The sequence below is a fragment of the Leopardus geoffroyi genome, chromosome B1, assembly GCF_018350155.1.
Source record: "Leopardus geoffroyi isolate Oge1 chromosome B1, O.geoffroyi_Oge1_pat1.0, whole genome shotgun sequence".
Lineage (NCBI taxonomy): Eukaryota > Metazoa > Chordata > Mammalia > Carnivora > Felidae > Leopardus > Leopardus geoffroyi.
Window position 1 is genome coordinate 28,578,456 of NC_059327.1, and position 13,030 is coordinate 28,591,485.

The following is a 13,030-nucleotide window of genomic DNA, read 5'->3' on the forward strand; positions in this document are numbered from 1 at the left end:
TTTAATATCTTTGGTGTTACCAGTTTGCAAGCAATAGAATCTCCTACTATTAGTATAAGCTCCTAGCAGAGATAGAGTGCCATTACAGGTGTTACAGGGAAAACCGACTAGGTACTAAGTCATGGATTTTCTTTTAGATTAAGAAATTCAGGTTGAGTTAAAGCATCAGCTGTTAACTAATAAGAAAGTTAATGTTACTGAGCCAGGCTCTGTCTTGGGTACTCAGTCTTCATCACATCCCCAGGAGATAGATGCTATTGTTAATACTTCTATAGCAGCTGAGGAAATAGAAACCCAATAAGTTAAGTAATTTGCCCAAAGTCAAGAATCTAGTAAGTACCAGAGCTGTGATGTGAATCCAGGAAGTCTTGCTGGAGTGACTATGATCAATGTGTATGTGTATATATGTGTGTATGTATATGTTTATGTATATGCATATATACTATATGCATATATAGTATCTATGTTGTGTATGTGTGTGTTGTATAGGTATATTTGTGTGTGTGTGTACACATAATATAGTAATAAAAGATTAGAACTAGTAGTCTTGAGGTCTGTGTTCTAGTTCTAGGACCTTAGGCTTCCACTAAACATCTTTGAGCCTCTGATTATTTGTTAGCAACATGAGTAAAAAGTGACCAAATAGATCAGAGAGCTCCAGTGTTCCTTCTAGCTCTGAAAGTCTCTGATGTTTGATTTTAAACATTCTGTTTAAGTTAACTCAAAGTCAGTTGGCGTAGGTAGGGATTTTTTGTTTGTTTGTTTGTTTGTTTGTTTTAACATTTATTTATTTTGAGAGACAGAGAGAGGCAGAGCATGAGCAGGGGAGGGGGAGAGAGAGACACACACAGAATCCAAAGTAGGCTATAGGGCTTGTTAATAAGGAAAAAGGTACCATGTTGTACCCGGGTGTTTCTGTTTCTCTAAATCTTGTTCCAGTAAAGTTTTGGTAAATATAATTATCATGATATTAAAGCTCATTACTTAGCCATTTTAATAAAAAGACTTCTATTTCTATTTTTATTTTTAAGATAAATAGAATGCATGTTACAGACTCTGTTAACTAAACCTATCAGAAGCCTATGTGTTAAGCTCAGTATCTAGGCACCAATGTGTCTCTGATCAGAATTCATTCCAGTTTAATCTGATTGCAGCCTAGATTTCCTTTGTATGAGGAATCGGTTTTAATTAGGCTCTTTCACTTGTATTCACATGTTTAACGTTCCAGAATGACAAACTGGTAGCTGTAACATTCTCGTCAGCTCAATAAAACCAATACGTTCGTAATAGAGAGCCTTTATAGTGCTTGAGTCATGTCTGCTGGAACTCATCCTATAAATTGTTTTGATTTTGATCCCTGGATTTTTAAATGCACTGGTTGTTAAACCTTCATGGAGTATAAGTGAAATGTAAAAATGTTGAATGGCAGGCTTTGCCTGTTTCTAAAATTTTAGACTGCGTTTTATATTAAAATTTTTAGAATATAGTAACCTCTTGACATATTCAAAGGATGAATGTTTTTGAAACATAATCTAAAATACAGAATTTATATTATCTCAGGATCACTCTAAGTAATTTAAACAGAAAAGTATGTATTACTGTGCATTAAATAGCTTATGGTATTGTTGATAACATTGTACTGTATAGTCAATCCTAAGAGCTGCTGCCTCTTCTGTGACAAGAAGCTATCTGTCAGCTTGGCAAGCCACTGCTACAGCACCAGACCCCAAAGTGCACCAAAGAGGGAGCTCTAACAATCAGGGAGGTTCCCCTTGTGCTTGCTCTGGTAATCACCCTGCAGTCGCTATAATCTGTATCCAAAAAAATGGATGCCTCTTGATACTCAGGAAGCCAGTAGTTGTATGCTGGGTTCTGTGCTAACACTTCCTCATAAAAAACAAACACCTCCATGATCCTGCATACCTGCAAAAAATAGTGGAAGAGTATCCTTAGCTCAACTTCCTGCCTATAGATGTCATGAAAAAATGCATCTGAATAGTGGAACTTAAATCATACCCAGAGCTCTAGCTGCAAGGGATTTTGAGAAGCAGTATTTGTAACTTTCCAGATTCTGCAAGAAAAGAAGTCACAGTGGATGAAGGTTAGAATGACTCTTGAATTACCATCTGCCCTATTCACCACAAATACATTAGAGAGGAGCACCTTTCCATAAAGCACTTTGTCCGTGTAATACTATAGACATTTAAAGGTGGTACTTAAATGTGTAGGGTATGGGAAGGAGGTAGTGAGAGGGCAGAGCGAATGAATGGAAAAGTACTTTGTGGGGGGCAATGTGGGAAGAGTCATTTCCATTAGAGGACAAGAGAATTGCACGTGACAGACTAGCTTCCCCAACATTGTTAAAACTTGATGGCTTGCAAAGAGTCTTCAGTTTGGAATCCTCTCTTCACTTAGGGAAAAAAAAGTCTCAAAAACAGCAACTGTGTAGCATGCACTTGCTTTTTCTGGGGTATCTCAGTCAAGCAGCTAAATCAGAAGTGATGAAGTAAACTTTGCAGTACCTCTTGAACAAAAGCACCACAAATGCAGCCATGCAGTGGGAAGTGAGTTGTCATGTACTCACTGATTACTAGCTGCTGGATCACACTGCCTCTTAACACCCAAGCTCCTAGTCTCATGCTGCAGATGATGATTTCTGTTTTCAGACAATGTATGTTAATAAAAGGTCTAAATAGCCTAGGTTAAATATTACAAACATATCCCAGCCTATGCATTGTAAAATGCGTGTGAATTATATGCAGAATTACCTGCCATTATTTTAGACAGAAAAGCAACTCTACTTTGATTATATATTTATTTATGGCTTAAGTATTCAGAACAAGGAGGATGGGCATAAAATTTCATACGTTTTTAAAGCTGAGATTTAGTGTTAAACCCCAAAAATGAATAGACAGTTCTGTTTCACTTATCCTGTTTAACTCAATAAGCGTTTTTAGATGTTGATTTTATTCCTAATTTCAGAATTCCCAGCGTCTTGCAGATCAATATCGCAAACATGATTTATTTGGCAATGGCAAGGATCACACAGAGAATTGGTGGAAGGCTTTGTCCCGTCAGCTCATGACTGAGGGATTCTTGATGGAAATTCCTGGGTCTTCCAAATTTATAAGGATTTGCACTCTTACGAAAAAGGTAAACAATGTAGAAGTCTACCTGTTTGATTTAATTTTACTCACTCTTCATTAAGAGATTCTTCTTGTATTCAACAGGGTAGAGACTGGCTTGATAAAGCCAAAACAGAATTTCCTAAGAAACTTATCCTTCAAGCTAATGAAGAATTGTGTCTAACAGAGTTTCCTCAACCAAGGTTCGTTTTTCAGGTGTTTTTTTTTTTAACTTCTGGATTTTTTTGTAGTTGAAATGTCAAATTATACCAATTTACAGACACCACAAAGATAAAATGAGTAAAGATTGTTTTAGCATACCTCTTTTAGCTAGTTTGAGGGTGGGAGTCAGTGGGTGAAAGAGAAATCATAGAACATTTTCTTGGTTGATAAAAAGTAGGTGAGGTGTTTAGAAAGCTGCTTTCCCATTGGTTAATGAAGCAGTGCTGAGATCAGTGTTGAAGAGTCAATACATTATATTTCCTTCTTATGTGTAGAAGGTGGGAAGGGAATATACTTGTTGCCTTCTTTTTAATATCTTTACATGTTGTTGATCATTTGGTTTTTTTCCTTTTTTTAAAAAATTGAGATATAATTGACATACAACATTGTGTAAGTTTGAAGTGTATAACATATTGGTTTGATAGATTTATACACTACAGTATGATTACTACAATACTTTAGCTAAAACTTCTAGCATGTCAAATAATTATTTCTTTCTGTGTTGAGAGCAACCTAGTGTCATTGCAACTTTGAAGTTTATAATAGTGTTGTTCACTGTAATTGTTTATAATTGTGCATTAGATTGTCAATTTTTCTTTTAAACTTCAAACACCTTAAAGAGCTTTAAACTTAAACTTTTTTTTTTTTTTTTTTTTTTTTTTTAATTTTTTTTTCCACGTTTTTATTTATTTTTGGGACAGAGAGAGACAGAGCATGAACGGGGGAGGGGCAGAGAGAGAGGGAGACACAGAATCGGAAACAGGCTCCAGGCTCTGAGCCCTCAGCCCAGAGCCTGACGCGGGGCTCGAACTCACGGACCGCGAGATCGTGACCTGGCTGAAGTCGGACGCTTAACCGACTGCGCCACCCAGGCGCCCCTTTAAACTTAAACTTTAAGGAGCTTTAAACTTAAACTTTGAAGAGCTTAAAAAGCACATTCTAGAGCTTGTTCTCAAAAAAATTATTTTAAAAAATCCTCAATTCTGAAACAGTAATGAAATCTCATCTGCCTTTCTAAGAGTGGAGGTGTGACGATATTAGATAATTAGATAGTTACACTTTGACATTTGAGATAACTTAATTTTATTATTTTTCAGTTCTAAAACCGTATCACTTGGCACGCAACAGTGTTCCTATACTCAAGAACCAACTGAATTAACTGCAGAGAAGGTTTGTTTGTTAAAGAGGTGGTTCTTATTTATTTCCTTATTAAGTGAAATGGTTTATATAACAAAACATAAACTTTGGAAAGAGTAGTGAAATGAACAATAAAATATGCAGTATATAATTTCTGGGATCAATAGCAGAAATATTTGAGAAGTAACTTATTTTGATTTTTTTAATGTTTATTTATTTTTGAGAGAGTGAGAGAAAAAGCACGAGCAGGGGAGGAACAGGGAGAGAGGGAGACACAGAATCCAAAGCAGGCTCCAGGCTCCGAGTTGTCATCACAGATCCCAACATGGGGCTCAAAGCCACGAACTGTGAGATCATGACCTGAGCTAAAGTCATATGCTTAACTCATTGAGCCATTCAGGCACACCTATTTTGATTTTTTAACTTTTTAAAAATTTAATTAATTAATTAATTTTAATGTTTATTTATTTTTGAGAGAGACAGAGACAGAATGTCAGTGGGTTAAGGGCAGAGAGAGAGGGAGACACAGAATCTCAAGCAGCCTCCAGGCTCTGAGCTGTCAGCAGAGAGCTTGATGCGGGGCTCGAACTCACGATCATGAACTGAGCCGAAGTCGAACGCTCACCCGACTGAGCCACCCAGGCGCCCCGTATTTTGATTTTTTTAAAGCCTATTTTATAACTCATTTGGCCTGGAGTTTTTTCTTTTTTACACATTATGATACATATAATTGATAGAAAACAAATAAGCCCGATTCCTAAAAATTCTCAGTAAAACTATATACACACTCAGATACACACATGCATACATATGTTCTTCTTTTATGTTTTGGGTCTTAGATAACTATTATAGATTAAATACCCACAGGTAGACTTCACGTAATTGGAACACTGGAGTAATAGGAAAATGTGGTGAATTAAATTTTTTGGTAAAGTTTTTATTAAAGTATGCAGAATGTAACTGAATCATTTTGTAACTTTGGCCTCTGCTGCGTCTCAAATAATTGTTTTGATCATATATTCTCTAGATTTGGGAGGAATAGGACTAACTGCCAGTAGCATCCTAGAAGTTGATAATCTAAGAGCTTATTTTCAGGTGATTTATTTGATGACTTAGAGGAGAAATTGTAATTGTGAGATTTTATATCATATTCTTTTCATATTTAAAAGTTTTTGAAACTTTGGATTTTTTTAATGGACCTTTCTATGTTTAAAAGCAGTCTAACTTGGAGAAGATGTATTCTTACAAAGCATCTGATAAAATTTCTTCTGGCAGTAACATTCCCAAAAGAAGGTACAGAGTTGAAAATTTTTATTTTCTATACTTACTATATCAATACCTTTTTTCTTCCTTTCCTAAAGGTAAATATCTGTCAGATGTTGGGCTATTTCAATTGGCAGAAGGAAGTTAAAAGTTAAAGCATAAGCCTCCAGTGTTAGAATTATTGAAGAAGACCTATAAAATGATAGTATTAACATTAATTTAATAACTAACACTTCTTGGGTATTATTGTTTGCCAAACTCTGTACTAAATGCTAAGTATATTATTTGTAATATCTTATTTAATTCTTACAACAGCCTATGAGTTAACCACTACTATTTATTCCCACTTTAAAGTTGAAGATACCAAGGGTGAAGAAGTTAACTAACTTGTTCAGTTGCACATAGCTCATACCAGAGCTGACTTTCAAATATCTATATTTGTCAACCTCTAGCATCTAAGCACTCATTATATTTGTATAAAATATATATTTCCAGCCTACTTAAAATACATTATATGGCAATATAAAATGGTAAATATGAGAATTGGTACAAATAATGAATGTACCTATTGTACTTTGGAGTTTGCTGTCTGACTTGCTGACTTAATGGAAGTATGGAGAATGTAGAGAATTACAGAAGGTCTGAAGATGGAGAATTTGAAAAACTTGTCAGGACCTTTATACACAGATTATTGAATGGACTATGTTTATATATGTATCAGGTGAAAATAAATTAATGTGCTCTGATGCTGTTACTTCCTTTTTAAAAAAATTTTTTGAGTTTATTTGTTTTGAGAGAACGAGCGAGCCTGGGAGCACAAATGAGGGAGGGGCAGAGAGAGAGGGTGAGAGAATCCCAAGCAGGCTCTGCACTGTCAGCACTGAGCTTGATGCGGGGCTCGAACTCACAAATCGTGAGATCGTGACCTGAGCTGAAACCAAGAGTTGGACACTTAACCAACTGAGCCACCCAGGCGCCCTGATACTGTTACTTTCTAATGGATTTCTCACTTAGAGAATACTACTTTGGATCTGACAAACATTTACTATCATACGTCTTCCTCTCAAAACAATTTCTTTTTGATTAGATATGGAGTAATTACTACGTTTTATGTAAACAAAAAGGTTAAGTAGTGTATAAAACAATATATCCATTCAGTATGTGGAAGCATTTCTTCATTTAAACATTTACTGTGGTTTTGCTAGGCATCTTCTTGTGCCAGGTATTATTCTAGACAGTGGGATTGAGTGGGGAAAAACAGAGACATAGCCCCCGCACCCCCCAGGCCCTCCCAGGGTTTATACTCTGGTGAGATATACAGGTAAGGGAACATAAAATTACAATTCAGGGTTGTAACACTTTGGAAAAGCAGTTTGGAAGTGACACTTGATCAAGGCTTAAGTAGAAGTGAAGTGAAATGAGGGGAAGTTTTCTGAGCAGAGGAATGGCCCATATATTAAAACCTGAAAGCAAAAGAAAGGATGAAACGATGAGGAACTCAACAAGTATGCTAGCAATTACCTGGTAGAGGGAAGTGAGGGAGTGGTAAATATTTAAGACTGGAGAATTAAATAGGGTCCAGAATATCCAGTTTCCTTTCAGGCACTCAACTTGATCCGTTGAGATGAGATCTAAGAGGATTTTCAGTAGGATAGTGGCATCAAATTTATGATTGAGAACAGAGGTTGGCATTTCCATAGAGGATCAGATAGTAAATAATTTAGGCTTTGTGGGTCATGTGGTCTCTGTCTAACTACTCCACTTGGCTGTTGTAGCCTTAAAGCAGCCATAAATGATATGTAAAGAAATGAGTGTGGCTGTGTTCCAATAAAACTTTATTTATGGACACTGAAATTTGAATTTCATATAATTTTCACATGTCACAAAATGTTCTTTTGATTTTTTTAAATTGTTTAAAAATGTAAGAAACCATTCTTAGCTTACAAACCTTATCAGAACACATGGATTTGTCCCATGCACCCTAGTGTGCTGACTCTTGATCAGTGACTCTTGCTGTGGAGGGATTAGAAGGCTAGAGGATCAGAGTGTAGAGACACAAATAAGGCTATTGCAGTAGAATTTTCAGGAGGAGATGGGAACATAGATGAGGGAAGTGGCAGTGGGCATGGGCAGAAATAGAACTGTAAGATATTTAGGAAATAGAATTGTTAGGACTTGGTGATTGGAAAGTCAGGTAGGCTGAGGAAAATGGAGAAGTTGAACATGACACTTAGGTTTCTGTCTTTGATTACGGGTAAGAGTGTTGTCCCTCCCTTCACTGGCAACATAAGAGGAACACCGATTTGAGAGATTGTTGGATATTAAGGGGATGAGGAGTTTATTGATAGATGTACTGAGTTTGAGACACCTGTGGAGTAGTCCAGATACTAATTTTAATGTATGGGCTTAGTGTAGAGAAGTGAGAGTTATGCTTACACATCAATAACTATTATTTTAAAGTTCATTTGAATTTTTATGAAAATCATACATATGGGGGCGCCTGAGTGGCTCAGTTGGTTAAGCATGGGACTCTGGATTTTGGCTCTGGTCCATGATTTCATGGGTTGTGAGATTGAGCTCCTCCTGGGGCTCCACGATGACAGTGTGGAGCCTGCTTGGGTTTCTTCTCTCTCTCCCTTTCTCTGTGTCCCTCCCCAGCTTGCACACACTCTCTCTCTCTCAAAATAAATAAACATTAAAAAAATAATACATGTACATGGTTTTAAAATTGGCACTTAATGGCATGTCACAAAGCACACCAGTTCACACCCTTCCCAAACCTACTGTTCTGTTCTGTAGAAGCAGTCATCCTCAAATCTTCCAGCTGGGCTCTCTGATATTTGCCACCATATTTCTTTTTTTTTTTTATTTTTTTTAACATTTATTTATTTTTGAGACAGAGAGAGACAGAACATGAACAGGGGAGGGTCAGAGAGAGAGGGAGACACAGAATCCGAAACAGGCTCCAGGCTCTGAGCTGTCAGCACAGAGCCCGATGCGGGGCTTGAACTCAACAGACCGCGAGATCATGACCTGAGCTGAAGTCGGACGCTTAACCGACTGAGCCACCACCCAGGCGCCCCTGCCACCATATTTCTAAGTGGCATACTTAGATTACTGGTTTTGGACCAACTAGTTTTGGAAATTTTTTTGTTGACATTCTATAATGGTGGATTAGGGCTTATCCTCCATATGTCTTCCCCTCATTTCCCTTCCTTCATTCCCCTCTTGACCAAAGCAATTACATTTCAAGTTTTGGTCAGATTAACAATTTGTTTTTATGTTATTAAACCTACTCAAACATTATATACTACTAAGCCAAACTTTGTTACTATGGCCACCACTACCTTATTTTCCTTGATGTTAGTAATTGTCTTTTTTGTTTTCTTTGCTTGGTTTTTAGTGTTCTTGTTCCTTATTTTTCTTTTCCCTTGTTTTTAATCTCTTTTTGTTTATTCTCTTGGAGAGTTCCTTGACTTTATATTCCCTTCCATCTAGTAAGATTTTAATTTTATTTTTCAAAAATTTAATTTCTAAGAACTATTTATTGTTCTCTTTCTTCTTTCTTTAACATAACAACATTTTCTTGTTTTGTGGATACAACATCTCTACTTTTTGGTGATTTTCATAGTAGTAATTTTGAACTTTTCTTCTGTGCACTTGTAATAACATTCATAGGCAAAATATTTTTTATTAAATGTTCTCCATGTATATTTCTGCTTTAGGGCTATGTTACCCAAAATTTGTTAGTATAGATGATAACACTTATTTGTGAAATCATTTAAAATACCATTTTGCAAACAGTACATTAGTATAAAGATTTTTATAAATATTAAGATAAAGGTCAATGTAATTATATTATTTAAAACAAATTTATAATTATCTTGAGTATACTGATATTACTAATTCCTTGAACTGACGTATCTTTTCTCAGGCTTACATCTACTTATTTTAGTGATAAGATTTGGTAATTGTGAAAATCTTACTTTACACTGTAGATTTTGAATTCTTGCAACAGAGAAATTTATAAACATTTCTCAGGTATCAAACATGTTCCCCCCTTTCCTTACCAAAGGAGGACTTTATTTAAATGTGGCATCTTTTATATGGGCTATTCCATATAATATCATTTGTATAACTTTTTCTCCTTGTAATTACTTTATCAGTGAGAAATGCTTGTTAAAGAAAATGGTTTTCTATTTTGCTGCCTCTCACCTTCCGTGTTGTTTGCTAATTGGGTGTTTTTTATCCTTTTGAGGAGCTAAAAGTGGTAGTGTTTTCTTTGGCTTATTTTTGTTTGATTCTGAAGAAAAGTATGAACAATTTGATTAATTCCATGCTAATGTGCCTCATCAGCCAAAAATTAGTGATATCACAGTTAAGAATCGTAGATTCTTTAGCATCTATCACAGTACAGAATCAATAGATTCTCTCTTGGTCAAAACAGAGTTATTTTCATTATAGATAGGGAGTCTTAAAGCATTTAGTTGAGGATGAGGGTAAGGAAAGTGCTGTTTTTAAGCATACTCATTTTTGATGAATTCCAATTGCAGTTTTAACTTTACCATTATAGTGAATGCATTTGATTGAAATTATTGAAAATCTAGGCTGTTATAGATCACAATTATGTTACTGGTATTATGAAGAATAAATGTTACTATTGACTTGGAACAATATTCTCATTTTGGGGGTTAAACAAAAAGTGATCTTGGAGAAAGAAAAGCTTTTATCATTTACGTTCTTTTAAATATTTTAGCATCATGGTACATTCACCAGGAAAATCTTACAAGTCCTCAGAACCTGTTATTTCAGCTGAAGAGCAGAAGACTCAGGTATGGCTTTTGTGAAAAGGCAGTATTTGAAAGGATAGTTGTGAACATATGCATGCTTAAATTTTTTTTGCCAGTATTTTAAAAATTGTTCTTTAGCAAGGAGTCTGAGATACAGTTTAGTTTTCACCCTAAGGGAAAATGTAATATCTGAAGCTCTAAAAATAGAAGGCTGGATTTTTCCAAGTACATTTGAAAAAAACAAAAAATGTTGAGTTGTTTTCTTTGTTCTTTGTTCAGACTATGCTGTATAGCAAACTGGTGGAAGCAAGGCAGGAACATGCCAATCAAAAGGGTGTTCCTCCCGCTATTCTGGCAACAAATAAGATACTGCTGGATATGGCCAAAATAAGGTAAGCTGTCTGTTTGCATATGTTCTAACTTATTTTCTTCTAACATAATGTATTTGTAACATGGATTGTTAAGTGATAGTATGACTATGGGTCCAGTTGTCGTGTCTGTGCATTGACTTCCCAGTCTCCCATGCTGCTGCCCACAATGTCACCACCGAGCTACAGACCCATGTTTCTACGTCAGTGAAAATCAACTGTTTTCAGCAATCAGATTCATTCTATATAAAATCTAACTCTTTACCCACAAAGCCTCCATACATGCATTTCAGGCAACTACCAAAACTCTTTCTGAATATCTCACTTTTTTAAATTCATACCATCATGTTCTCAGTGATGCACGTTTAAAACCCCGGGTATTATTTTCACTCTTCTAACATGGATCCCCGTCTTTGTCTTATTTAAATAGTTTTGAGACTTTTTCATGTAAATATTCCTTATGTGTCTGTGTATTCTCTCCTCTCTCTTTTTAGTGACACCCCGTTAGTTTGGACCAGTGCTCCTGGACTGTTGCAAAAGCCAGTTACTTTTTCCTTCATCTCTCCCTCTCTGTTTCACCTGATAATATGACACTAAATCAGTCTTTATCATGTTGTACTTCTGCTTAACTAGTTCCCCACTGTCTTAACTTCTGTAGCTTATAATTCAGGCCCCTCCATTTATGGACTGAAACCTCCTTTTCCAGCCAAGTCATACGATTTTGAATGGTTTATCTTGCCTAGGCTCTTTACCATTTGTTAAAGACCCACTTTCAACTTCCATATATTTATTTACAGTGTTGCTTCTGCCTTGTAGTTTCTTTGATTCCCCAAAACTCCTTTTAGGGAATCCTTTAAGATCTGGCTTTATTAATTATTTTTTCCATGAAGTCTTATATGCTCTTTAACAGCAAAGTAATTCCTCTCGCTAGAATTCATAAAGGACTTTAAAATTAAATTTAGAAGAAGCTTCTATGGCACTTCTTACACAATGCTCTACTTACTTTTTTTGTTATTATTATCATTGGTATACATGTGTTCTATTTTGCAGATTTTAAACTCTGTGAATAAAGACACTATGTTCCTCATCATTTTCTGTCTTCCGAAGCACCTAACACAATGCCTAATAAACACAAGTTGGTCAATAAATATTTAGAAGAAATATTAACAAAGAATAGTTGTTTGGAAATTGTATTCATCATTTATACTTTCTTTTAAAAAATTGTTCTTGTCACTAAATTTTATCCAAAAGGTGTTACTTTAGTGTAGAAATTTTAATAATAGAACATAGCGCTTATATTTTATAGTAATTATTTCATTAAAAGTAAATATTCAGGGGTGCCTGGGTGGCTCTGTCAGTTAAGCTTCTGACTCTTGATTCTGGCTCAGGTCATGATCTCCTGGTCATGGGATCGAACCCCATGTCAGGCTCTGCACTGACAGTGCAGAACCGGCTTGGGATTCTCTCTCTCCCTCTCTCTGCCCCATGTCTCAAAAATAATAATAACAAATAAATAAATATTCCAAGACCACACTTTAATATTTAGTGAAGATGTTTGAAGGAAAAGGAATAATCATGAGATTGGCAGATTTTTAGAAAGTAGACAACATACAGTCTCTTGGATATTGGATACAGTAAGAAATAGTGAGTTAAAAGCCTAAAGTAGTTAGCAGGTTTGTTGTTACCGGTAAATACTTCGTAAATAATGAATGGGATTTTCTTTTTTGTTTCTTAGCCTGTCGGTTGTCCGCAGTTAAAGCCTCATAGTTATTTATTTTGAGAGAGAGAGAGTGAGAGAGAGAGCACATGTGCATGAGCCGGAGAGAGAGACAGAGAGGGGAGAGAGGCAATCCTAAGCAGGCTCCATGCTGTCAGCGCAGAGCCCAATGCAGGACTCAATCTCATGAACTGCGAAATCATGACCTGAGCTGAAATCAAGAGTTGGACACTTAACTGACTGAGCCTCCCAGGTGCCCTGGGCCTCATAGTAGCCTTTTTTTTATTATTTACAAAAATAATAATAAGATCAGTCATAGAGTAGAACATTAGTTTCTTCATGATAATACCCTATTTATCAGTTAGTACCGTGTTTCTGTGGTGACAATGGTGGTGGTGTTTTTATTCA

General features: G+C 35.9%; 1 protein-coding gene across 6 annotated transcripts in view; it reads left to right on the top strand.

Annotated features, from left to right (window-relative positions):
• WRN (WRN RecQ like helicase) overlaps positions 1 to 13,030 on the top strand; it is a 154,340-nt gene that overhangs the window by 116,967 nt on the left and 24,343 nt on the right. For 4 of the 6 annotated variants that reach the window (XM_045456141.1, XM_045456146.1, XM_045456157.1 and 1 more), the window contains 6 exons: positions 2,983 to 3,153; positions 3,231 to 3,328; positions 4,445 to 4,517; positions 5,701 to 5,777; positions 10,504 to 10,579; positions 10,817 to 10,929. In XM_045456141.1, the coding sequence (XP_045312097.1) occupies positions 2,983 to 3,153; positions 3,231 to 3,328; positions 4,445 to 4,517; positions 5,701 to 5,777; positions 10,504 to 10,579; positions 10,817 to 10,929 (608 nt within the window). The remainder of the gene's footprint in view (positions 1 to 2,982; positions 3,154 to 3,230; positions 3,329 to 4,444; positions 4,518 to 5,700; positions 5,778 to 10,503; positions 10,580 to 10,816; positions 10,930 to 13,030) is intronic. The other 2 variants (XM_045456149.1, XM_045456150.1) reach the window with 1 other exon arrangement.